The following is a 24,627-nucleotide window of genomic DNA, read 5'->3' as shown; positions in this document are numbered from 1 at the left end:
TACACTTGTGGACGCAGCCATGAACATTAAGCTAAGTACCTTCTCCTGGAAAACAGTACCCTTATGTGTTTCTCAGTGCAGTTTGGTATCAGAGCTCAGGAAAATGGAGAGTCCCATGACAGCCATTGATACTTCCACTAACACGTGTAGGATTTCAGTGAGGGCCTCCTTACATGACCTATAAGGAGGAAGAAGCCCACCTTTCCAGTGTGTGGTAAGGGCAGTGTCACCCCTCAGCCATGCAGATGAACAGCTGTTCAGATGGTACTTCATTCAGATAGGGCGTTTGTGGTGGTGGTGTGAAGGCACAGCGTTCACACTCAGGGAGTTCAAGGGCGGTCTTCAGTGTAGCATACTTAACTACTCTTTGCTCACAGGGGTTTCACCTTGCATTGTATCTTCTCTTCTTTAAGTGCTGACTATTTCTGTATTGTCATAGCCGAATTGAGTAACAAAAGAGCTTGGAGTAGTGAACTCTGATGGCTCATCATTCTGAGGAGGAAAAAATGCTACTTGTGTCAGAAGCATGAGTCGCACCGAAATGAAGATGTGGATTCTCAAGCTTGTTTTTCACCATTTAAAAGAGACCCACATTAATAGCTCTGACAATTTCCAGCCGAAGTATTCCTTTGGATGCTGAGCTTTCCAAATTATAGCAATAGCAACCATAAGCGATCATCAGGAACTAAGTGTTACCAAAATAAAGGATTACATTTAATGTAGTCATCAAGTGACAATTAGTCTGATCACTGGGGGTAACATGAAGAATTAAACAGAAGGATGTGAATCAGCACTTACTGTCACTGAAAGTCCATGCATACAGGTAGTTGCTCCATTCTCCTTGGGACCTGGTGTTCACCCGTACCCTGCACATGTATTGCTGTCTAGGCTCAAGATCTTTAATGATCAAGGTGGACATATTTCCTGGCACTTGAGTAATAACACTGCTCTCGTCACCGTTGTCATTCACGCTCTTCCTTTCCACTTCAACACGAATATCATCCTCTGTCCTCAGTGTTAAGGGATGCCATGACAAATTCAGTGATGTCATACTTTTTGGAAAGAGAGTGATACCTTCTGGTGGAGGAAGACCTTGGAAAAGCCACAGTGAAACAGGGAACAACATTTCATGTCTGGTATCTAAGCTAAAATAGGGGTACAGTTATTCCCAACCACTTGCCCCAGTTTGGGGTGACATAGGGTAATTGTCTCAGCCATCCCACATCATTTGGCTGAAGTTAAATCTACGAGGTGTTGACAGTCCCAAGTATCTTAGCAACAGATGATGTGCCAATAAAATGGCATCTTCAATGAGCTGGTGTTGCAGATGCACTTTTTAGACGTGAGAAGCCAACAGTTGTTGTCTTGCTAGATAGGTCCTGGTGCAATCCTCATTTATTCTGTATGTCTGTATTCAGTTTATTTAGTTTGGGATCTATCCTAAATGAACTAAAAACTTTCCAGCTTGTAAAAATATCTTCAGTTTTAAAGTAAATTGATCTAACACTAAGAAGAAGGACTGCAAAAAAGTGATTCTTATCTCCAACTCTGTTGCATAGCCAGGCAAAATATATAATTTTTTCCTTTCATAGATCCCTCATCTCTAAATCAGGGAAAATAAGAGCCCTGCCTTTTTCTGTTTTTCTTCACCTCTGTTTTTTTCAACTTGTTTTTTTTTTTTTTTTTTGTTTTGTTTTTTTTTGTTTTTTTTTTTTTTGTTTTTGTTTTTTTTTTTTAATATCCCTTTGCCTGAGATTCTTTTCAAAGAGTCTATAAAGTTTTCAAGTGCAACTTTCTTTGCTCAAGTGAAAGTGTGATGACAGAGATCAGGGAACAGACAGCAGAGAAAAAGAGTGGAAATACCCCATTTATGAGAAACTGTGATGATCCCTTACCAAGTGCAGCTGTTGTGAAGCTGGCCTGTGGTCCAGGATGGCCTTCCCCACCTTCCCCTTGCCGACTCAGCTGAACACAGAACTGATATTCAGTTTTGGGTTCCAGATTGTCCAGTCTTTTAGTTGTGCCTTTTACTGACAATAAAAGTCAAAAGTAAGTAAAGCCATGGCCCATGTTGAAGTATGTTATGGAAGAAATTGTTTGGAAAATACAACTTAAGATACGCAGGGTCCTTTTTTTGTTGTTGTTCTTGATTCAGTAGGATAAACTAAGTAGAAGTATAAAATAACTATTTTTAAGTTGAGCTCCAACCCAGTCCAAAGGTTGCTTCATCTGCTGTTCTTTCACAACAAAACAATACTGGTTGCTTAATCAATGTCCTTTCTGTACGCAAATCTTGGATTATACTGATTTATTAAGAGCTGTTGTTAAAGGTCCTGGAATGTTTCCTGTAGTATTTTAGGCTAGGCATAAAATTTGAAAGCATAGCTGGAGGAGGTCATCTAATTCATAAGCAGGTTTTATTTTGCCTATACCATTACTGATAAGTAAGTTATTTGTCTCACTAGGGCTACAATGAACACAACACACGATGGTGGATGCCCCAGCATGCCTCCATACTGCCCACTGCTCTTGAAAATCTTCTGTTTATTCTGTTACGGAATTTTAAAATAGCTGGGCCCAATACTAAGTACATTTAATCCTAAGGAAGGAGGGGAAAACCTTCTGTTCCTGAAGTGAATATACACTTTCAACAACTGTTGGTGTAACACATGCACATGAACATTATGTGTAGTGATAAATAGTCACACATCCAGTCACAAAAGATTTAATTTCTATGCACTGTAGAGTCTTCTGAGGCTAATCAAGAACAGAAACACATGATGTTTCAGTTGGTAGGTGAAGTTTGTCTTTAATGGAATTAAAAAACATCTTCTTACCTTCCACAGACATCCAGGACTGATAACGTTTTGCTGGCTTGTATAGAAGTTTTGTTGACACAACAGGTCCATCTCCATTGTGTAACTCAGCATTGATATCAATTATGAGAAAATTATGACCTCTGTCTGTCAGCCTTGGGGCATACTGTGGCACAGGAGGAACTGAACAAGAATGCATATATTAAACTAACCTTTTACCTCTCTATATCAGTAAGACTCTGGTTATTCCTAAATCTGTAGGAAAATGAAAGGTGCTCTTCAAAACTCTTATAAAATGCATGGGCCTTTATGCGCTAAAGCTGACAAGATATTTAAAAAAAACCCCTTGGGTGCTCTTCTAAACATCATCATCACACTTATTCTTTCAATATACATAATTAGTATGTTACTTATAAGGGGTTTCTGTTCATATTCCAACTGTAAATATTTATTCAGGCATTTTCCAGCAGTGCAGAGAACAGAAAGCTCAGACACGCTAGAGTATAAAGCTGTGCTTAAAATTAGAGACACAAGGACACTTGAAGAAAGCTTTTACCTTTGACTGTAACTTGAAATGGTTTCTCTGCCATTCCTGCTACTGTCTGCACACTGCAAACCCAAGTTCCTGTATCACCAGGCAGGACTCGATTAATTCTAAACATGGCTTCAGAACGATTACTGGTAGAAATTTCATCAGGCTGAAATGACAAAAGATGTACAGCACCTGAAAAATTTGGGCATTTTGGAGTATTCCAATGATGCTTTGAGTTCAGTGATATCTATAAAAGCATCTATAATGGTCAACTTCATATTTTCCATATGTGCTGAGAAGTTCATGGGGTATCCCAGAATACCAAAATTTCATATTATGCTTGAAAACTACAATATGCATTAACTACAGATAAAGTCAATATAAACATTAGAAATAGCAGAAAGCAATTGATCAGGAGCCTACCCTCAGGACAGTTCCATCTTGCTTGAAGAGTTTGAATTCTTCAGATTTAGGAAGCGGCATCCCTGTTGCTATACAAAATGGCTTGAACTCAACACCAGAATTGAGTTCCACAGGATCTACTAAGTTTACTATCTGAGGCGAAAGATCTGCTGGACCTACAGAAGATATATAGTATAATGTCACCCTTCCAACAGACATTTTAAAAGATAGGTTTAGGTGCGCAGGCAGTGTAGGTGTCTGGTTCTGCCTTCCCTCACGTGGGCATATGCAAGAATCACACTTCACAAAGTCAACATTTTTACATCATTTTATATATAATGTGAGAAGGAACAAGCCCTGTGTTCACTCTTCTTTTTTTTCTGATCCCTCCCCTCTCTTTGTTGTTGACATTTTAAGCACAAACAGTCTAGCCATGACAAAATCATGCACACATTTTGTTCTGAATGTACAGTACCTACTTGCTCTCTATTTTGACTGTTGGTAAGACCAGACAGATTGCAAGAGTATAATTTGGCTGGTTGCATCAGAGCCTTATTTCTCTATTTGGTTTTGTTTTTAAAAAGTTTCCCAAATCAGCAGTGGATTTGTCACTTTATTTATCTAGCTAGAATAGTAAATGCCGAATGCATCTTATAGAATACCTTGCCTGAATCCAAAGAGACAAAGTGTGTTCAGCTTTGTAAACTTAATTTTCTCCCAGAGAGACAGAGCAATTTTAAACTCTGGTGTTGTCTTATGTCTCAGTCATCACTTTCAGGTCATGAAGCTCATGGTATAGGCATGTATGCAGCCAACTAAGAGGTAGGTAATGGTAAAATACCGTGAGTTTATACAAAAAGCTGGATGTGCAGGTTCTGTCAGGGATTAATGTTAAGATCAATCAAGTCCTGTGGAGTGAAGCTTGACAATCTAATGATATCATCCTGATAATTGCAACATATAGGTCAGAGGCTTAAAAATACTGTATTGCAATGAGGCTGTACAGAAGTGTCTGCATCCCTGAAAAGCAATGGATAGAGCAAAAATACCAGCCTGGAATGGTAATGCTGTACCAGCATTAAGAACTGTTTTAGTTACACTGGGAACAACCATTTAGTACCTTACTTTACCTTTTTTTTCGCATTGCGGACCATGCCATCCAAAGGAGCAGATGCAGCCCTTAAATCTGTCGCATGTTCCTCGATTGTGGCAATTACATTTGAGTTTGCAATCTGACCCATAAAACCCAGGTTTGCATTCTGCAAGTACATATGTTGCAGTTAGTGCAAAGGTGCTAGAAAATGTCTTCCAGTATTTTTCAGTCTCATTTCATGACTGTAAGATATATAATCTATTACTCTTTTCTCTTGGTTCCCTTCTGTATTTCCTGTGTGCAGAACATTAAGGATCCTCCCTTTTTCTTTTTTTTTTCACTATACCTTTATCACATTCCAGTCCCATCCATCCTGTGGCACAAGAACAACCATATGGATCTGGTAAACAGAACATAAAGTTTCTGCAGCCATAATTTTCTTTACAGGTCTCTTCACATGTTTTGCCAAATGTGTTGGCTCCACAAGCTGTTGAAGGGAGAGAGGGAAAGAATAACCCAACATTGTCCACAAAAGAGCTAGTGCTTCTAATAATACTTCATTAAACAAGAGAAAACATGAATTTAAATTAAAAATAGCACTTTGATATATTAACAACCACAGCAACTTAAGCCACAGCTGTTCCAATAGTCAAGTACAGGCAGTAGAAACAATTTTCTCACTGGGAGGATCTGTCAGCCAAGCACCCTTGCTTTAGATCTATGGGGACACAGATTCAGCAATAAATTGTGTTTATGAGCCTTTCTAATGTAAAATGGACAAGCAGTGCCATGAAACCCAAATATTCTCAGTGGTGAATGCATGCGAAACTGCTGATGTCAAGGTTTTGCTTCTATGATAAGAGCAGCACTATGCTGGAGTGCTTTGAGTGCCAACTATTCCAACAGCTTAGCTCTATTATTTTCAGCTCTGCAATTCAGTCAAATAAAAGGATACATATTTAGCAATGAACTCAAAAGATGCTTGGAGAAGTCAAATGTGATGTCAACTCTAATTTTTCCAGAATCCAAACGACTTGCCACACACAAAGATTTGCAACAACAGATACACAGTTGATGTCCCTACAGAGACAAAGCACCCTGTGAGCATATTAGTAGCTTCTTCAGAAGCAGCCAGGGAATCTCTAGCATATTTCCTAGTGCCAATGTATTCTTAAGATGTCCTGTACCACCATTCATTTAAGTTAGTCAGCAGCACTGAGCATACTTATTTCAAGGGAGTCATAGCACAACCCAGATTGTAAGTGACCTCAAAGGATCATCTGGTCCAGCCTTTTGTGAGAAAAAGGCCTAGGAGATATTAGGTAGCATACTGTCCAAGTGCATATTGATCAAGAAGTGTTGGAAACATTCATCATCCCTAGCAAAATAATCTCTACTAGGAGAAGAGAGAAAGAGAGAAGTTAAATCACAGCTGCAAGAACAGCCAGAACAGAATTCAGGATTCATCTGACCCAACTCTGTCCTGTCTCTAGCACCAGCTATAAATGCTGCAGCTTTCAAGAATAAAACCAGGTACTCCATGTAATTATTCCCTCAATAATGTGCCAATTTCTTTTACTGAGAACAAATTAATAAGCAATCGCTGAAAATATTATTTACTTACCTTTCTCACATGTTTTTCCCATAAAACCTGGAGGACAGATGCATTCCCCAGTATCTTCATGACAAATGCCATTGTTTGTGCAGGAAGGGCAGTGGAAGCTACAGGAAGGGCCCCATTTCTCAGCTTCACATCCTTTTATGGAAAAATATAATGACATATTTGTTGTCTTCTTACTCAGTAACCCTTCAAGTTGTAATATTCTTTTTAGAGCAAACACTAAAATACATAAAAGTACAATCTATATAGAACCCCACACGCCAGCCAACTGGACCATTTTAGTACCTTTTAGTAAAGTAGCAGTAACTTCAAAATCCAAATTTAGGGCATTACATTTATTTATTCATAACTCCTGGAACTATCGTGTGGACATTCATTAATGAAAAATATTTTATCTACAATGTGAGATATTTGAACAACTATCCATTTTTTCACATCAATTTTGTATTTCTGTCCAAGTTAACAGAATATAATTTTCTTTATATCTGATGGACACAGCAGCATGAGCAGCAAAGTATGTAAAATGCTTGTTGGAAAATATCCCAGCTCATTCTTTCATCTGGTAGGAAGTGAACCTTAAAAGCTAATTAAAACTAAGGTAGTTTGGGAAGTTATAATAATGTATGCTAAAGATGATGGACCTTAGGATAAGTGAGGTTTGGATATAACCCACCACAGAGAACGGGGAGACCCAGTGAAGAATTACCTTCTTCATTCATTCTTGGTCTTTGAAAAGCTGAGATGCTGACAAAAGAGCTAGCTGTCCTGGCCATAGCTAAGATGAGCTCAACCTAAATCTGATGGGATGTTTTTTTTTCCTCTCTCAGCTGTTGACATCAATATCAGCTTATACCAAACACCCTAGGTACAAAACTTTCTTCTGACATAATCTGATAGCAGCAAATGTCAAGAAAGATTTTATTTGGTCCTTATTTGGGTACAATATGTTTCATTTCAGATAAATTTCGAATTTTAACTATTAATCATCACCACACATTAATGCAACTTACGTCTTACAATAAGCCTTGTGTAAGCAGAAGTAAAAAGGTTTCCTCCTATATATCTGGCAGAGTAAACCCCTGCATCCTGTGGTTGAACTTGACCATAGGAGACTTCCAGTTCTCCCGGCACTTCATGCCTGGGTACAGAGTGGATGAAGGAGCCTGAAGAAGGAGCACACAGATACCACAGACAGACGTCATTCACCCTCTAAATAAAGACATGAGCTTGCATTGGTTACTGAAGGACAGCTGGGGCAAGCTTAGCAGCAGAACCTTTTTTAAAATTAATTATGAATTTTCTGACAACCCTAGCTACATTGGTTTTCCATAATTGGAGAAGTGCAAGTAAAAAGGAAGAGAGATCTTGAGGAGATTTAGTAGATAAACAGGACAAACAACTTCACACTCAGTTTTGATAAGAGCTTAGTGGTTAAGTAATTTTGTTTCTTAGTCTTTTCTGAAGTAAGGGATAACAATCCACAAGGATTCTAGGGTGGCTGGAGTTGAAGAGCAAATGCCAACCAGGTCTAATTCAGTCTGACTAGCATAAAGATTTACTTAGGAGACAAAACCAGGAAGAACTCAGCATAGCTTTATCTTTTCTTTCCAGATTTAACACATGCCTGTTTCTTCCAGGTTTTTTTCACTAAAGACCATTTTTATTTTATTCTAAGATTGTTGTGCTTGGTCATACATGTTTGCTAAATGAGGCAATAGTATTTGGTCTTCTTCCATCCCTCTGGGTCACCAAGTAACAACTTTGGAACACTGGTTGCTGTCAAAGAGAAGCTTCATCCATTGAACTTCAGGACCCCCAGGAGTCTTTCCACTCCAGTCTGTTAGACCAAGGCTGCTACAACTAAAATATTTGTGCACATGCTCATCCACACTGTACAAACAAAGCCATCCATCAATACACCCACACAGCACAACTGTGATTTTATGACTCCTGCATGTCCATATGACACTCATTAAAATAGCTTAGGTTGGAAGAAGCCTGAAAGATCATCCAGTTTCGAACCCCCTGCCATGAGCAGAGGCACCTTGCACTAGATCAGGTTGCTCAGGGCCGCATCCAACCCTGCCTTGAACACTTCCAGGGATCGAGTAACCAATACTTCTGTGGACAGCCTGTTCTAACAATTTATTACACTCACAAAAATTTCTTTCTTGTACCTGATCTAAACACACCCTTTTTTCATATTAAAGCCATTCCCCATAGTCCCATCACTGTCAGAAGACCCTCTCTAGGTTTCCTCCAGCTCCCATTAGTACTGGAAGGCTGCTATAGAGGTCTCCCTCAGGATTTGTCTTCTCCTGGTTGCAAATCCCAACTTGCTCACATTAACAACCCAGACAGTCTGATCCTGTTCTGATTCGCAAGCTCAAATGGCTGGATGACCATTACCAATGGTACTCTCATGAATCAAATTGTCCTCATCTTCTACATTCCCTTACAGTCACACTGAAAATGCAACAACTTTTTTTCCCTTTTGTCCCTTTTCCCCCCTTTTTCACTTTTCTTAAATTATTTAGAAGGTAAACAGCATCAGGCAGGACCTATGCTGTCTGTGACCATACAATCCATGTGACTGTTGTCAAATTTCAGGCAGCCTAGAAATGTAAAATATTGCTGAGGATCATAACCAAAACATCATAAAGACTGTGGGTCACTTTAGTCCATGACAGACCATGACAACCATTCTCCATGAAAACAGGGCCAAATTGAAAGAACAAATAATTAAAGGGATTAATTTTGAAACTGTGGGGCATTTTCTAGTATCTTTTGAGTTACAGAAGTTAAGCTGCATAACAAACTTGACAACAAAGCATTAAGAAAGCCTTATGCTTACAGTCTGCTAAGCAAGGCTCAATTCTTACGACTTGTTTTCCAAGATGTTACGCCAATGTCTTAAAGCAACCCTGTTTAACAGAATCATCTCATTGTCTAGACAGCCATTGTGAGATTCTGTAAGGGAGAAGCAGTACTTGAAACAACTGAAGTGAAAGACTGCAACAGATGAATGTAGTAGGAGAAGCCTTTTCTCTTCTTTTCCAGCTCCTGTATCAAGACTTCTCAGAAATGTTGTTTTAACATCAACCTCAGCTGAAAAACTTGACCTACTGTCCAGAGGCAATCTGAGATTTTTTTGCTGAATTTCCAGATGCAATCGCAGCTAAGGGAGTACCATGATGTTAGCAGTCCTGCTCCAACATCTCATCTGGTTCTTTTCTGAGAAACTGGTAATAGGAGATCACAAAAATTTCCTAGGGACCCTTTAATGACAAGCGACGGCAAACTTATCTGCTGTGCCCTGACACAGCTGAGTCTCTGAAGTGCAAAGAAACAGGTATTTGTGAAAGGCTACTTTGCCTATTGCCTCTTTAAAAGACACCTTTTATCTATTTAACTCTTCCAGCCTGCTGAAGTGCTCCAGGTAATCAGTAACTGGGGCTGAGGCTGATTCACTACATGAGTTCTTTGGCACTATGTTGACACTTCCTTACCTCATCCTGCTATACTTGCTCCCTGTTTCCTGGTGGCTCACTGTAAGCTAGACTGTCAAAGATGGAGCAGAACATTACACATGCGTCCCACAACCATAATTTGTTGTGGTTTAAAAATTTGATTATGAAGGCACTGTGAGTTATAGTGACCTCAATTTTTGTACTTTTCTACAGAAGGTAGATAGCAACCTGCACATATTTCTAAGTGTCAAGCAGGAGCAACACGCAGCTGAACAGTGATTACATGTGATTTAGGTGCCATGCTAGATAGAAGAGTTGGTGTTACAAAATTAATAACCTGACTAACTTTTGTAGTTGAATGAAATAAGGACTAGATTTTGTTTACATTTTTTTCCTTCTAATAGCAGAGTACTGGTGATTAATTTCTTAGCTTGAAGGGCATCATAGAAGGTAAATGGCCTCAAAAAGCCTTCTGAAGAATGCAAAGAATCACTTGAAAAACTGTAGAAATGCAATGAAAGGTACTCTAACGGGGTTTTCACAGTGTCCCAGAAAGAAAAACAACCAACCAACCTAAAAACAACCAGGCAAATATAGGAAGGGATGTAGAAGGAAATCAAAAATTAAAACAAAAAACAAAGCAGAGATAGAAACAGAGGATTGGGCATTTTGGTGGAAGAGAAACAGGTCAGATCAACATATTGGATATGGAAATTCACCTCTTTAGGAAAAAATTAAATGTATGAGGAATGATGCCTGCTACAGCTGCATAGCATAGGCATCAGCAGCCATAACTTTAAAAGACTTACTTGGCCCTCAGCTAAAACAATTATAGCAGAAAGAGAAAAGACAAGAAAGATTGAATACCATTCTTGTAGATCACTGCATCTTCCTCTTTTGATGCCATTCTGATGAAGGAGATGTTCACATGCTCTCCCTTATTTGCTGTAACAGTTAATGCCACTGGGTGGAACGAAGCTGAAAGCAGAAGTATGTGATAAATAGCAGTTACTGTCTCTATCTGGTCTCTGATCTGATAGTTGAGAATAGTTTACAGCATGAGCCTCACTCAGATTTTGACACCTCAATTTCTTTAGAGCATAAAGTGATTCTTTACCATCAGCAGCCTATATTTGGCAAAGACAGAGGACTTACCTATACCTCGAAACAACAGATTGCCACTAGAACCTGAGGTGTGAAAAAAATATTTGGCTTCTGGCTAACTGGAAACAGTTTCTAACTAGTAACTCCAAGTGGCTGTAAAACACTTTCCGAAGTTTCTTCATCTCTTAAGACATTTTTAAAGCAGACTGGAAAAAGTACTGGAAATTGTATAGTAGGGAACAAGCTGTCACTGGCAAATAAACACCTAAGGTGATTTAAGTTCTCTTCTACTTAAGCTTTATAATGCAGAACTGTGAGATAGTTCAGGAGGAGACCACAATCATTCAGAGCTGGGAGGAGGTGACACAGATGTAGTAGGTCTGTGTTTGTGTTGGTTCACCAGATTCTGGAAATAGAGAGCATGTTGGATTGCACTAGGAACCAAAGGAAAAAAGTCATATTCACAGGCTGTGGTACTTTTACCAAAATAGTCTCACCTGAAAATACGGCTTAGTGAAAATAAAAATTCTGTGTGAGAGACTGGTGTAGATCAGCCAGTTTTCCAGCAGGGAAATTTAAATTCATTTTCCTGCTTAAACAGAAAGGAACTTTTATACATTTGTATGTAGATCTTGATTTAAAGAACAAAGAAAGCAGTAGATAAAAGAATGTTCCGAACATTTCTGTCTATTTCTTATCAGTAAATCAGAAGATAACTGGGGAAAAGACAGAAAAAACTCAAGAAATAGCTCTTTCTTGAAACGGCAGTTTTAATGAAACTAGTGAAATGGTAATTTTAATTACCACATTACATTGAAACAAGTTAGAAGTTAAGGATGCTTCCCTTCATTTACTTGGAAAATTCAAATGGAAAGTTGTGGAGTGTTTTCAGGACAAATTCAGGTTTTCAGGCCATTTTTAGCTCTGAGGGCTTATGCCACACTGTTGTTTATATATTCTGTGGAAAAAACCCCTCTTGTAGAATTAGCCAAATTGACTTCCTAGCTATCAAGATCCTTACCTGACAGAGAATTTGATACCTCTGTACTTTCCCTTTTAGAGCACTCAGGGGAATGATGTTTTGATTTAAACCAATCCGTTAGGTCTTTCTAGATTTGAAGATTTTTAGCTTTGAGGGTTCCTCCTATGCAAGTTCTTCCATGTAAGTCCATCTATCTTTGTTTTTCCTTCTGCTGCCACCTGCCTCCCCAGCCAGGTGAGTGGGACTTTTCTGACATAAGACCCACCTGAGTTACACCTGAAAGGAATCCTTTCAGACCCATGTATGCTCCTAGACGGCTCTGCATTTTCAGAGGTTCCATTTCACAGCAAATATTTTCACAGCAAATATTTATTTCACAGCAAATATTTTTAAGGGACATATATACAAGTTAATAGAAACTGTTAGACAAATTATTGATAAAAATGCCCTTCATCTAGAATCATGCCTCCTTTCTTGGTTCGTTTTTACAAAACTGTCAATAAAATATCCTTTGGTTTATACCAACAGTTGGAGAAAAAAGAATTTGGAGCTTGTGGCTGGCTAAAATTTGGTGGGAAAGAAATACACAGAGATAGGATCAGAAAACAGAGAAAAAATTATGAAGTAACTTTCTGTCATATTTTATATGTAACAGAGCTGTAAAAACTGAGCAGATAGATGTTATATCAAAGTTTGTATGAGGCAGATATTCTGTCAGTACCTCCACAACATTATTTTGCAAAATCTGAGAGAGTAAAAAGGATGATATTCTTGCATTAAAAGGAAGAACACTTTGACAATTTCATTAAAAAATAGAATTTTAAGTTAAAAATCAAAATGTTTGTATCACATGATGTAAAATTAAAGAAAGAATATACGAGCAAGAATGAAGACATTTTTTTGATCCAAGCCAACTTCTCTCCTAGGATATTATTTCCTTGAAAATTTTGACATTTTAATGTTTTATTTATAGTTGGAAACAAGACAACTATTGAAAAGACACAATTCTTTGCAGAATGGAATTTCCATCCCTTGCACAGTTCTAGTGGTTATGCTCTGAGACTCTGCCACCCGTTTTCATTCCTTTGTAGGTTATACACAATTGATTTCAGCAGGAGTCTTCCTGCTTCACATTAAGTACATGCATTTGTCATTTTACCTAAACATTTGTATCTACACTTACATCTTAGAGAAACAGAAAATTCTAATATACAATAATGAACTAAGTTCTCATTAGAAACAGGCAACAAAATCTGAAAGCAATTCCAACCTACTGTCAGCTCCCTAGTTAGAAGTTATTTATTAGTAACAAATGCATAGTGAAAAATCATTATCTTTTTAAGAAAAAAAAATTCAACAGCTTTTGCAAAAAATTAATTGTTAACTACAAATGATCCCAATGGGGTTTAATTGCTGTTCTTTTTGGACCAAATTTAGTGAGACAATGCTGATTGTTTCAACAAGATATTGAACTTTTCTATTCCCATCTACTTTTCTTTGCATGTTAGGCTAAGCCACAAGACTTTTCTGCAGGGTATTGTTGCAATGGAAAGGAATTCACACTCCCTGTTGGGCTCAACTCCAACGTATTTTTAGATTGTGACTTGTATTACATGATTTCACATCTCAAGTGTGCCAATTCCTTATAGAGACATAATGAACTGAGCTGCAGGAAAAGTGCCATAATACTCTACTGCTAGCATTTCCATTATTGTCCCTTTGACAGCTCTATGGTTGAGTTTCTGTGGGGAAAACTCAATCACATATATGAAAATAAACATTTATTGTGCAGAGAAATTGAATAAATTGTATTTGACTGGAAGGAGAGAACACTCTGTGGTGTTTTATTCTAGACATGTGTACTTATGCAGAATAAGGATCACTTTCTATAAGAAGATAAAGCATAAACTGTCCCCTCTCATTGCATGTATGAATATTGCATGTGTAACTATAATGTTTCAGTATAAAGAATTCAGAAGAATGGACTTGTTACTCTCAGAATAGCAGATGATAAATAAAATTGGGAAATGAAACTGTTTCCATACTACACAGCAAAATTCTTCACTGTATGATTATATTTGATAATAGGTATATAATCAGGGAGATGGCAGTTCCCACTGAGTCAGTAGGGCTACCAAAATGATTAATGCTTAGTGAGTGTTCCACCAGCTTCTTGCCAGGAGGATGCAAAACAGTGGCTGGGTTTCCAGAAGTGCTGCTTCTTCCTTTGACTTTGGTGTCTCCAATGGGAAACAACCCAATTTTTGCTGTTGAAAAACATATTCTGCCTTTAAAAATTATGCAGACAACAACATTTAAGTGGAAAAAGATCTGTTTTCCAGATACATATGCTTTGTCAAACCCCACAATATTTCCTTAACCTCTTTCTCCACTTTCTGTGCACTTTAATAACTACGAGAATTTCTGATATACCTCTCTCTCACCCATCTAATCTGATTAGATTATATGCTTTCACTGAGGACTTGCTTGTTTGAATTTTGTTAGTGAAAACTTTTGCAGAGAAAATCTGAGAAAGGTATTCAAACTTAGAAATTAATCCAAGACACCTACCAACTACTGGTGTAAATGCTACTTCTGTTTAGAGCAACATCTGTCACATAAGAAGACTTCTGAATTTGATTACTTAAAATTCTCTGGTCTTAGGCCCACAGATATAAAATGGGAAGAACTTATTGATTCAGAAGACATTCTTCCTCCCATGCATGTTGCTCTGCAACAGCTAGAAATGTGCTCAGCTTGCTGGCAGACTGCCGCAGGCAGGGTCACACTGACATTCCATGGGCTATTATCTTATCTCCTCCTCGCTGCACCCTCCTTTGAAACAATGGAGTTGTCAATCTGCATCTTCAGATCTTTCTTGGTAACCAATCCGACCCTTCAAAGACCACATTCGGTCAGAGAAAACATAAGCCAAGAAAAAAAGCATATGTTCTACTTAGCTTGCTTCCAACCTACTCATGTTCAAAGAAATAATAACAGGCAGTAGCTGCAGCTCTTTCAAATGAAAAAAATCTCCTTTTATAAATTTCTTATGTAATTTCAGGAGATACATACAACAAAAATTGCTCTTACTAAAATCTTATAAAGAAGGATTAAAATTGTCAAGTGTCCTTACAGATCAGTGGCCATGGCACAAAACATTAGTAGCTCAGCAAAATCTATTTTAAATTATCTTCAGTTTTGAAAATGTAATTTGCTGCAGAAAATTACTCAAAATTTCTTGTGCCTTTCTGTAGTTGATGGTGATCTCTGCTTGGAAATTGTCCCGGAAGTCTGATGATGTCCAGAAACAAGAGAAATTTTGAACATACAGAAATACAATGTAATGGACCTTAGAAATCTCACCTTCTTGTCCCACTATATCCCTGTACATTTGCTTTTACTATTGTGCATAGCCTAAAACGAAAATCAAATGAATAGTGAAATCTGTAGTGGATTTTTGTGAATAATCTTCTATCATGGTTTGAAGAGGAAGTGAGTTTTTTGGGAGGCGGTGGTCAAACCAATGAGTGGTCAGATGTGAATATTGGCACCTGGTGTGGCCACTGAGGATATGCATACGCCTCTAAGAACACAGGGCTTAAAAGCAGAGGACACGCGGGGGAACTCTCTCTTGGTTTGGTGAAAGAGGTCAGACCACCCCTGCCCAGCTGCGGGCTGGGCAGAGGAGGGGAAGCCACGAGGCCGGAGGGAGGTAGGCCGGAGCCTTGGGCACAGAATGGGTGCAGGCTCCTGCTAGATGGAAGGGTGGAGGAGCATTGTGAGACATTGGGCAGCACCCCTCCCCACCCCCCCACCCCACCCGCCCCCCAGAGAGAGAGAGACCGTGCCTGTACCACCTTGAAATTTGATAGCACTGGCCCAGTGGAGAAGGAGACAGGAGAAAGTGCCCGGCAGGGCCAGCGTGGGCGTTCTGGACAGGCAGAGCCTGTGATTTTAACCCTTTTCTGGGATGATGGAAACCTTGCAAATGCTGATCCTCTGGGAGCTGAATGAGAAGAGACATAGGCATGAAATAGGAGGAATTGGGCAAGTGTGATGTAAAGTTGTACAAGAGAAAGATGACCGAGAGAAGTTGAGAAGAATCCTAAGTGGGAGGAGATGATGGAGTGGCTTTTGGCTGGATTTTTCTTGTATAGCCATGGGCAGAACCATTTTTCCTGTGATACAGAAACTGCATTTAGGGGGAGGCGATGGCTTGGAGCCAAGAGAGAGAGCAGTGAAGGAGTGGTGTGAACAGAGATGACGAGTGAGGAGGGTGGTGGTGCCCTCAATCTTTAGTGGAGAGGACAATCTTTGTTCTCAAGACCCCTTGGCCACCAGGGGATGAATTTGGGGGGGACTGGTGTCCCAAAAGTGAGAGGCTGTTGTTTGGTTTTTTTTTGGAACTGGGCAAAGCATCTTTGAAAAGGGAACCCTAGAAGCAGCTCTGGTCTATGCACAGTAGTGAGAGCACGGGACATGGAAGGAAGAGGTCACGAAGGCAAATGTTCTCTGTGCGGCACCATGAGTGACGTGGAAAGACAAGAGGTTTCAACTGTGTTTCCAGGGGGAAGCCTGCCGTGCAAGAGGGACTCCTCTCTCCTTGAAGGTCTGAGAATTGAATATCTGAGGGGTGGTGACTGGATGAAAATCTAAGCTTTTATTTTTTGCTGTGGTGGAAATTGAGTGGGGGAGGAGAAATGTTTTTGAAAGGTTTCCATTTTGAATTCTATGTGTTCATATAGTTGTAAGTTAATAAAGTTTTTCTTCTCCTTTATTCCTAAGTTGAGGCCTGCTTTGCTCTATTTTTGGTCACATCTCACAGCAGATAGCAGGGACAGTGTTTTCATGGGGGCAGTGGCATTGTGCCAGCACCAAACCATGACACCTTCTCAGATTTTGGAGAACTTCTCTGGACTTCCTTTCCAGTGCTGAGAGGGATGCTTTTTTTCTTTTTTTTTCACACTGACACCGACTATGCAGATCCAGGCACAGACTATCCTAAACCTTAGGCAAGGCAATTATTTTCTGGGCTCAGGTTGACCATTTACTTATGATAGATAGAAAAATGATGCTTAGCTATCTACATCTCAGACCTGTCAAACTTTTAAAATGGAATCCTGTTTGAAATCAAGCATCGACATGCAAGAAACCTAGTGCAGGAATTGCCATGTATGTTATTCCATGGGGTCAGTGAGGCCACTTTAATTGCTGACTTTGTGTCCTTGGCAGTAGCCAGATGCAGGCAGAATACTTACAGATGTCTGACTAACTTTCACAAGGAAATGATTAGCACCTAGTACCAACCAGTTTCTCTCCACTGCATGAAAAAAAAAAGGCCTTGAACCAAGTCCATTTTTATTGACTCAGGACTGCCTTGCCTGATCTGGGACCATGTTTGTGCCCACTTCTGTCTACCACGGGTAGCTGCCAGTCTGCAAGCAATGCCATGGCAAATTCAGATCTGACCACTATACTGTACCTCCCAGTGGCATCTTCATGGTATGTATCCTTGTCACCTCATCCTTGAGTTTCCCTTCACAGTAATATGCTCCAATAGTTTCACTGGCCTGTTCCCTCTTCCACACCACTGTTTTGGCTGCTGCTCTCTTGGAATCTTCATTAACTTCCAGTGGTTCTCGGTGCTGGTTTGCCACATCCTCCTGGTCCCGGCCTATCGTGATAGACTCACGGGAACGCCATTTGGAAGTGACACATATAAGTGATGTCTCGGAGTTGCCCACCAGGGGGAAGGAATTGATCAGTATGAGGTCCAGCGCTGCTTCTACTTTACCTAAAAAAAAAAAAAAAGAAAAAAAAAAGAAAAAAAAAAGAAAAAAAATTTTACTGCAGAATTTGATGTGGAAGCTGTGTCACCCAGTGCTCAGGGTTTCTCTGGCTGGTGCCATGCACAGCATTCATGCAAAATTGGATGAACACAGATTAAGTATTCTGCTACAAGGACTTGAGGATTTATTTTTTATGACATAAACAGATGGAACTTGCTCTTCTTAGAAAAGGCAGTATGTCTTGCAAACATGCTGAATTTCTTTCAAGAGCTGTTATAGAAGCCCAAGGAAAACCAGAGGTTACTAAAGCAGATAGATCTGTGGACAGTAGACATGCACATAAATGCCTCAAGTATGGTGCTTTTCTGGTAACAGAATTGGTGGATAATAAGGTTGTCAGTTTAATACTGTTTCATCAATCTCCTTTACATGGATTTAGTACATATGAACTGATGTAAAGCAGTTATGACTTCAGTTATAGGAGATGGTAATACTTTGAACACTTGGGGTATTTTTTTGCAGCTGTTTTATGAATTTGGCTAATGATTTCAGAGTCAATCACATTAGATTTTTAAAGCCCTAACAGACACTGACAAGACCCATGGCACAAAGCAACTTATGCAAAAACAAAGGGCAAGTTGGCACTGCTAATTAAGTGAGGTCAGATTTAAATCACTCAAAATGGCTTCTTTTGATCAATAGGACAACCAGAAACACATACAGGAGAAAGTTTCTTTGAAAATTAGAGATACAAACCTAATTAAAATATCCTCTAGCAGCATGTCACAGTTTTAGCTGTTCAAATGTGCATAGTTGGAGGGAAATTCAGCTCTCCTATAATGAACAATTGGCAAATAATAGGCGTTTCCCTTTATTTTTTAAGTTCAGGGTAAGGAGAAGGGAAACACTAACATTTTTTCCAGCTGAAACAGGAAGAATAATTGATTTCTTTTATTCATCACATCTATTTTCCTGATTTGGATACTAATATATTTTGTATTTACATAGAGAGACCTAGTATTTAGTGCCGGTCAGCTTCCAAATGTTCTCTGATGGGAAGGAAGGGGTATAGTCTTAGATAAGAAAGGTCAAAAGGTCATAGTGCTGACTGCAGTCTTTGCGTGCGTCTCTGCAGTGCTCTGGGCCAAGGGAGTAGGTCCTCCTCTGCTTTCAATGCAAGCAACCACTCTGGGGACTGAAGTATCTTGACAGCACATTGACACTCACCACACCCAACCAGTCTTCCACAGCCACCACCCTTTCATGTGACAGCCCAGATAATTTGCAGTTATATAATGGAGAAATGAAACCTTCTGGAAACATTGCAACGAACATTAAATATTGCATAAATGTGCAGGTCAGTAATGTCAGTTCATCCTGCTGCACGTTGCCAACATTAATCCTTTGAACAAAGTTAAAGAGGTATGTGATAGAAATGAGGCCAATTCACACATTCATTTCATGGGACATTTGTCTCAAGGCTCTTAGTTTTATATGATGAACATTTGTGCTTTTACTATGGACCTGATGCATCAGCCAAAGGCCAATATAGCTCAACAATCACCAGCACTGAGAACAGCTTCAGTTTAGATCAGCAAGGGTCACATGCCAGGTAGAGGTATTCTTAAAACCACAAACTGCAAGATCCTGGTTTCTGCAAACTTTTGTAAAACTCAGAATCAAATCTGGTTTCAAATTCTGTGACTTGACTTTCTGCACTGAGGTCAGGCACAGTATTAGAGAGCAGAAGTGAAATATTTTTTCTGCCTGGCATCCACAGGGCACAGGGCTACCGCTGCCTTTCCAATGCAAAGGTGTGGGCCCAAGGTCTAGTGTCCTTGAGAGGACAGCTGGTCATCCAGGGCTCCAGTTCCATTTTCCCTAGCATTTCTCCATTCCTCTGACTTCCACCGAAGACTGAAAGATGCAAATAACACCTCTTTCCTCCCCTGCATCTCAACCTTTTAATACTCTGAGGAAAAAGCAGTAGGAGAAACCTGAATTTTGAGGACCAGCTTTCATGCTGCCTTTGATCCATATGCAAAGCAACATTCTACCAAATTTGGAGTATTTGCTGCATAATTTTTTTCCTTGTAGTAAATTTATGCAATAAAGGTGTAGAAAAAGTAGACGTATTGCTTTTTCAAACTTGAGAATATTCCGAGTGAATCAAAATCTAGCCACCAGTGAATGGATAGTGTTCTGATTCACTGTCTAAAGATAGGTGGCTTTTTGTCATATTAAACACTGCAGGATAGCCCAGACACCTCAATGAGGCAGATGGAACACAGATGCAGTTTCTTCCCAGAGAAACATAAAAGAATTTTCTGCCTCTAAAAGGAATTTATATGTATGTCTAAGTATGGAATTATATGTCAAACATGACTTTGCAGCTAAGGTTTCATAGCTGGAATATATTGCAAGCAGAAATTAAGATAGTGAAAGTTTTGCACTAAGAAAAGCTATGCTTGAGATATAATTTGAAAAAGGAAAGAAAGGCCTTTTAGCAATATAAAGTCTTGGAGGTGATAGCAATGTATTCCCCACTGGGTGGGGAATCATACAGCATTTCTTTATGATAATGCAGTTTCAAATAAACCAACTGCTCTTGCTAGAAAGGAACTTACCTAGTCTGGCAAAATTTAGGTCAATCATGTCCTAGACGTTAATGAAGGTTTTGAGTATGTAAGAACCAAATTAGGCAACAGAATTTAGCTCTGAGAAAAGCACAAGAAAGAGTCAGGAAGCAGCCTATCTCAGCAGCAGGGACAATCCTCTCTGCTGCCTTGAAAAAGTCCTTTCACTCCTGCCCTTGTCCTCAAAGAACAGACCTTATCAGGAAGGCAGTGTGCTGTGTGCGCAAATAGATTTTGAGAAGAGAAAGAGCTTGCAGAAGGCTAATGCTGTGAATGGGAAATACCATGCAAGAAAGACCCATTGCCAAGTATTTATGACACATCACTCACTGTGATGCAGTGCTTTGAGTCTTTCCAGCACAGTGAAAAAAACATTCTCTACAGAAGTTTAAATAACTGACTATAGCCCAGACAGCAAAATAAATGGAGGGAAACACTTGCAGTTCCTCTTGGCCCACTCCAAATTACAGGATTGTCCTCTCTCTTGCTGGGTGATACTCAGCTGTATCTTTCACAGCTTTTGTTGTACAGATTTCTGCTGCCCAGAGAGCCAATTGTATCCTGTGCTGCATCCAAAGCAGTGCAGTCAGCAGGGCAAGGGAGAGGATTCTGACCCTCTGCTCTGGTGAGAGGGGAACCCTGCATCCAGCTTGGAGGTCTTAACACAGGAAGGACATAGACCTGTAGAAACAGGTCCATAAGAGGCTACATAGATGATGGAGTGCTGGAGCACCTCTCCAATGAGGAAAGGCTGTGAGAATTTGGATTGTTCAGCATGGGGAAGAAATTACTCCAGGGAGACCTTATAGCACCTTCCAGTTCCTAAAGGGGCTACAAGAAAGTTGGAGAGGGACTTTTGTCAAGGGCATCTAGTGATAGAAAAAGGGGTAATGGCTTGAAACAACAGGAAGGTCAATTTAGATTAGATATAAGGAAGGAATTTTTCACAATGAGGGAGGTGAACCGGCAGAACAGGTTACCTAGAGAAGTTGTTGATGCCTCATCCCTGGAAGTGTTCAAAGCCAGGCTGGATGGCGCAGTCTGATCTAAATGGAGGTGTCCCTGTTCATAGGAGTGAGATTGGAACTATATGACCTTAAAAAGGTCCCTTCCAACTCAAATTATTTTATGATTCTATGATATTGACCTGGGGAAATTGTGCTAAACAGAGAATAAATTTGTTCTGCTGTGTCTGTAGGCCCTGCGTGTTCTTACGCCCTACCAAAATGCCATTCATACAGGCACAGTCATCATATTTGCTGTTCTGCATTGCACCAGCAAAATTCAGCTAGGATCAGCCAAAAGAAGTAGTTCTCAGAAATTCCCTAGAACACATCCTACACATAGTTCTACTCAAAGAGCAAGCAAGTCTCTGATAAAGATTAAAATATCACTGCTCTAGATCATTACTGGTGCTAGATACTAGGGTTCATGAGTAAATGTGGTAGGCTTGAGCTGAGATAGTTTGATGCCATAGATGAGTACGCACAGCAACTCTTAGTTCAACAAAATCAACAAATCAAAAAAAAGTTTTGATTTGTCCTTTCCTCTGACAGTCCCTGCCCGTATATTTCCACTGTTAACCCTTGTCTTCTCTCCAGGAAAATATGGAAAAATTTTAGGCACCTTCCATCAAGTGTGAGGCCTATGCAAAGTTGTCTATTATTTGGAAAAAACGTTCAACATAATGGCTTTTTCACCTCTTCCACAGCAAGCAGCCAGAGTTGTCAGCTCCATCAAAGGGTAACCTCACCTCACTGTCCTTCAAAGCACATATAATATGGATACGGGTCATATTTGCAAAGGGTATTGAGAATTCAAAGTTCTGAGGAAGAACTTTATTTAATTGATAATAATTATTCGTAGCAGAAGCAAAGAAATTGTTTAGATGTTACACACAAAAAGATACATTTATTTCCTTATATTTGTTCCTTATATTTGTAGAGCTTTATTACTAATTGCTTGAAATTACTATAAGGAGGAAGTCTTCCTCCTGGTATTTGAAGTGTAACAGATCAAGGTGAAGGTCTGTTGTAGAGGTAAGCAGAAAGATTAATACTTTTAAAGTACTGATTATTTAAGAGAAGATGCAAGGGCAGAAAATTCCAGTAAATTCCGCTCCATTTTTTACCAGGTGAAACCATGAATAGATGTAATATGTAGTACTTATGTGTAGTTCTTTTTTTTTTCTTTTACTCTTATTGCTTGGAACACAAATTATTCCTGCTATTAGGCATCTAGGAACAGGAATATAAAACATATAGATACTATATCGGTGGGGAAAAAGTAGAATCTGTGCTTAGTTTTTGTGTTATGCTGCAAGCGAAACAGTCAGCTGCCTATGACACTCACTGCAGGATTTAAAAATAATTTAGAGACTGGTGAAAGCATTTGTCCCAAACTTTTAAGTCATCAATCCTTCTTCCTGCAAGTTTCTTAAAATATAACAATGAACACTCCCTCTGTTTGAAATAATAAGGTTTTGATTTAAAAAAACCCCAACTTGCTAAATAGACTAAACCTCAGTATTTCTCATTGTGTCCTGTTTTGTAGTTATAACTTCACTTGTACCCTCTCCAGTCTTATTTTTTGGTATACAACATTGTATCAGATTAAAACAATTAAATTAATATATTTAGAAATATGAATGGCAACCATACAAGCAATTTTACTGAGGAAGTATAACATTTGATTAATTCTTGGGGAAGTACTGAATAAACAATGATTTTTAAAAAATTAATTAACTAGACAATGTGAAAGATAATCAGGCTGGAAATAATGCAAATTAAATGTGAAGAAATAAGTAAAATAGAGACTAAATCAACATGTCTTCTCTTCTAAAAAGAAAAAAATTAGGTCCTCCTTACTTAATATTAAAATCAGTCAGAAACTAACCCAAAACATTAACTCTTTGGGTATATTTTTCGTAGGAAGACTAGAACATGCACCAAACCAGAATCTGGCAATTTTGGATGTTTTTTCCTGGGATCTCAATACTTACAATATTTTTGGTTCATTCTCAAAAAAGAAAATAATCTGGTGGGCTATGAAACCATGTATTCATTTTATTGGCTCAGTGATCTTTAAGTGTCCTCTAAATGTTATCTGGAATGCAAAGATAGCAGCAGCTCAGGTAATTTCTCCCAGTGAGTCAGATTCTCTTCCAACAGCTCATTCCTCCACAGGAAAACAAGGTTGAGACATTGTCTCATTGATATTGTCCAAAGAGAGTAAGATTATCTACCACAGAACTGGAACAATAAGGGTGAAAAAAGAGAAAAATGCTCCTGGAAAACATCTGATAAATGAGCAAATAACCAGGTTTCTCAATAAAACCTTTTTGTTGTTTATGTAAAGAATCTTATTGTTGTGTTTTACATGATGCCACTGTGCAGCTGTGGGATGCTTCACCGTTCCAATACCAAGACCACTTGCCCTTAGAAATAGGGCACTATTTGTTGGGGAAGGGTATTGTGAAACTAATAAGAGATGAAAAATTACTGACAGGCTGTCACAGTGCTACTTAGCAGTAGCGAGAAGACCAGAGCACATGTGTGAAAAACAAAATAGTTTCAAAGCTATGAGGGCTGCCTATCTCGGTATCTGCTCATCTGCCTTTGGGTACCTCTAGTGCAGCTGAAGGAAATACCACTGCCTTCTTGTTATCTCTGCATGTCTGCTGTTTCACAACCTGCTAAAACAATATTTTAAGATGAAAAAGCCAGAAGAGAAACAGTGCTGCAGCTTTGTTGGGGTTTCCAGGGGAGAAGCCGTGCTGAAATATGTTTTTGTGTGTGTGTGTGTCTGTGTGTGTGTGTGTGTGTCTGTGTCTGTGTGTCTGTGTGTCTATGTGTGAGTGAGTGACCAAAACACAAGAAAGAAACCAAAACATGGTTTGTCATGATTTCTCCTTAGGCCTGGTTGACCACAAGTGAGTAAAATGGGAAACAACATAGCAACACCAATGGCTATTTGAATAACTAGCTGACAGTATGCCAGGTAATGCTGAAAATGTTGAAAGAGGCTGAAGAATGTGGGAGGGCTCCAGTAGGACAGGCTTGTAGTTCAGGTGCATATGGTTGGATTTGCAGCCCGCAAAATATGGGTATCATATAATCAAGAGTGTTTGTGCACATCAAAATAAATATGTCCATAACAATGCTGGCCCTTGTCAGTTGC

General features: G+C 39.2%; 1 protein-coding gene across 2 annotated transcripts in view; it reads right to left on the bottom strand.

The window, feature by feature from the left end:
• Positions 1 to 24,627, bottom strand: part of TEK (TEK receptor tyrosine kinase) — a 39,376-nt gene that overhangs the window by 9,418 nt on the left and 5,331 nt on the right. Inside the window, exons 2-12 of one of the 2 annotated variants that reach the window (XM_038124089.1) lie at positions 17,506 to 17,817; positions 10,802 to 10,912; positions 7,475 to 7,627; positions 6,468 to 6,599; positions 5,190 to 5,330; positions 4,881 to 5,009; positions 3,772 to 3,926; positions 3,373 to 3,514; positions 2,838 to 2,999; positions 1,896 to 2,030; positions 799 to 1,092 (exon numbers count right to left, since the gene is read on the bottom strand). In XM_038124089.1, the coding sequence (XP_037980017.1) occupies positions 799 to 1,092; positions 1,896 to 2,030; positions 2,838 to 2,999; positions 3,373 to 3,514; positions 3,772 to 3,926; positions 4,881 to 5,009; positions 5,190 to 5,330; positions 6,468 to 6,599; positions 7,475 to 7,627; positions 10,802 to 10,912; positions 17,506 to 17,817 (1,866 nt within the window). The remainder of the gene's footprint in view (positions 1 to 798; positions 1,093 to 1,895; positions 2,031 to 2,837; positions 3,000 to 3,372; positions 3,515 to 3,771; positions 3,927 to 4,880; positions 5,010 to 5,189; positions 5,331 to 6,467; positions 6,600 to 7,474; positions 7,628 to 10,801; positions 10,913 to 17,505; positions 17,818 to 24,627) is intronic. The other variant, XM_038124090.1, reaches the window with a different exon arrangement.

The sequence above is a fragment of the Motacilla alba genome, chromosome Z (assembly GCF_015832195.1).
Source record: "Motacilla alba alba isolate MOTALB_02 chromosome Z, Motacilla_alba_V1.0_pri, whole genome shotgun sequence".
NCBI classification, from domain to species: Eukaryota; Metazoa; Chordata; class Aves; order Passeriformes; family Motacillidae; genus Motacilla; species Motacilla alba.
This window is presented reverse-complemented; position numbering and strand designations above follow the sequence as displayed.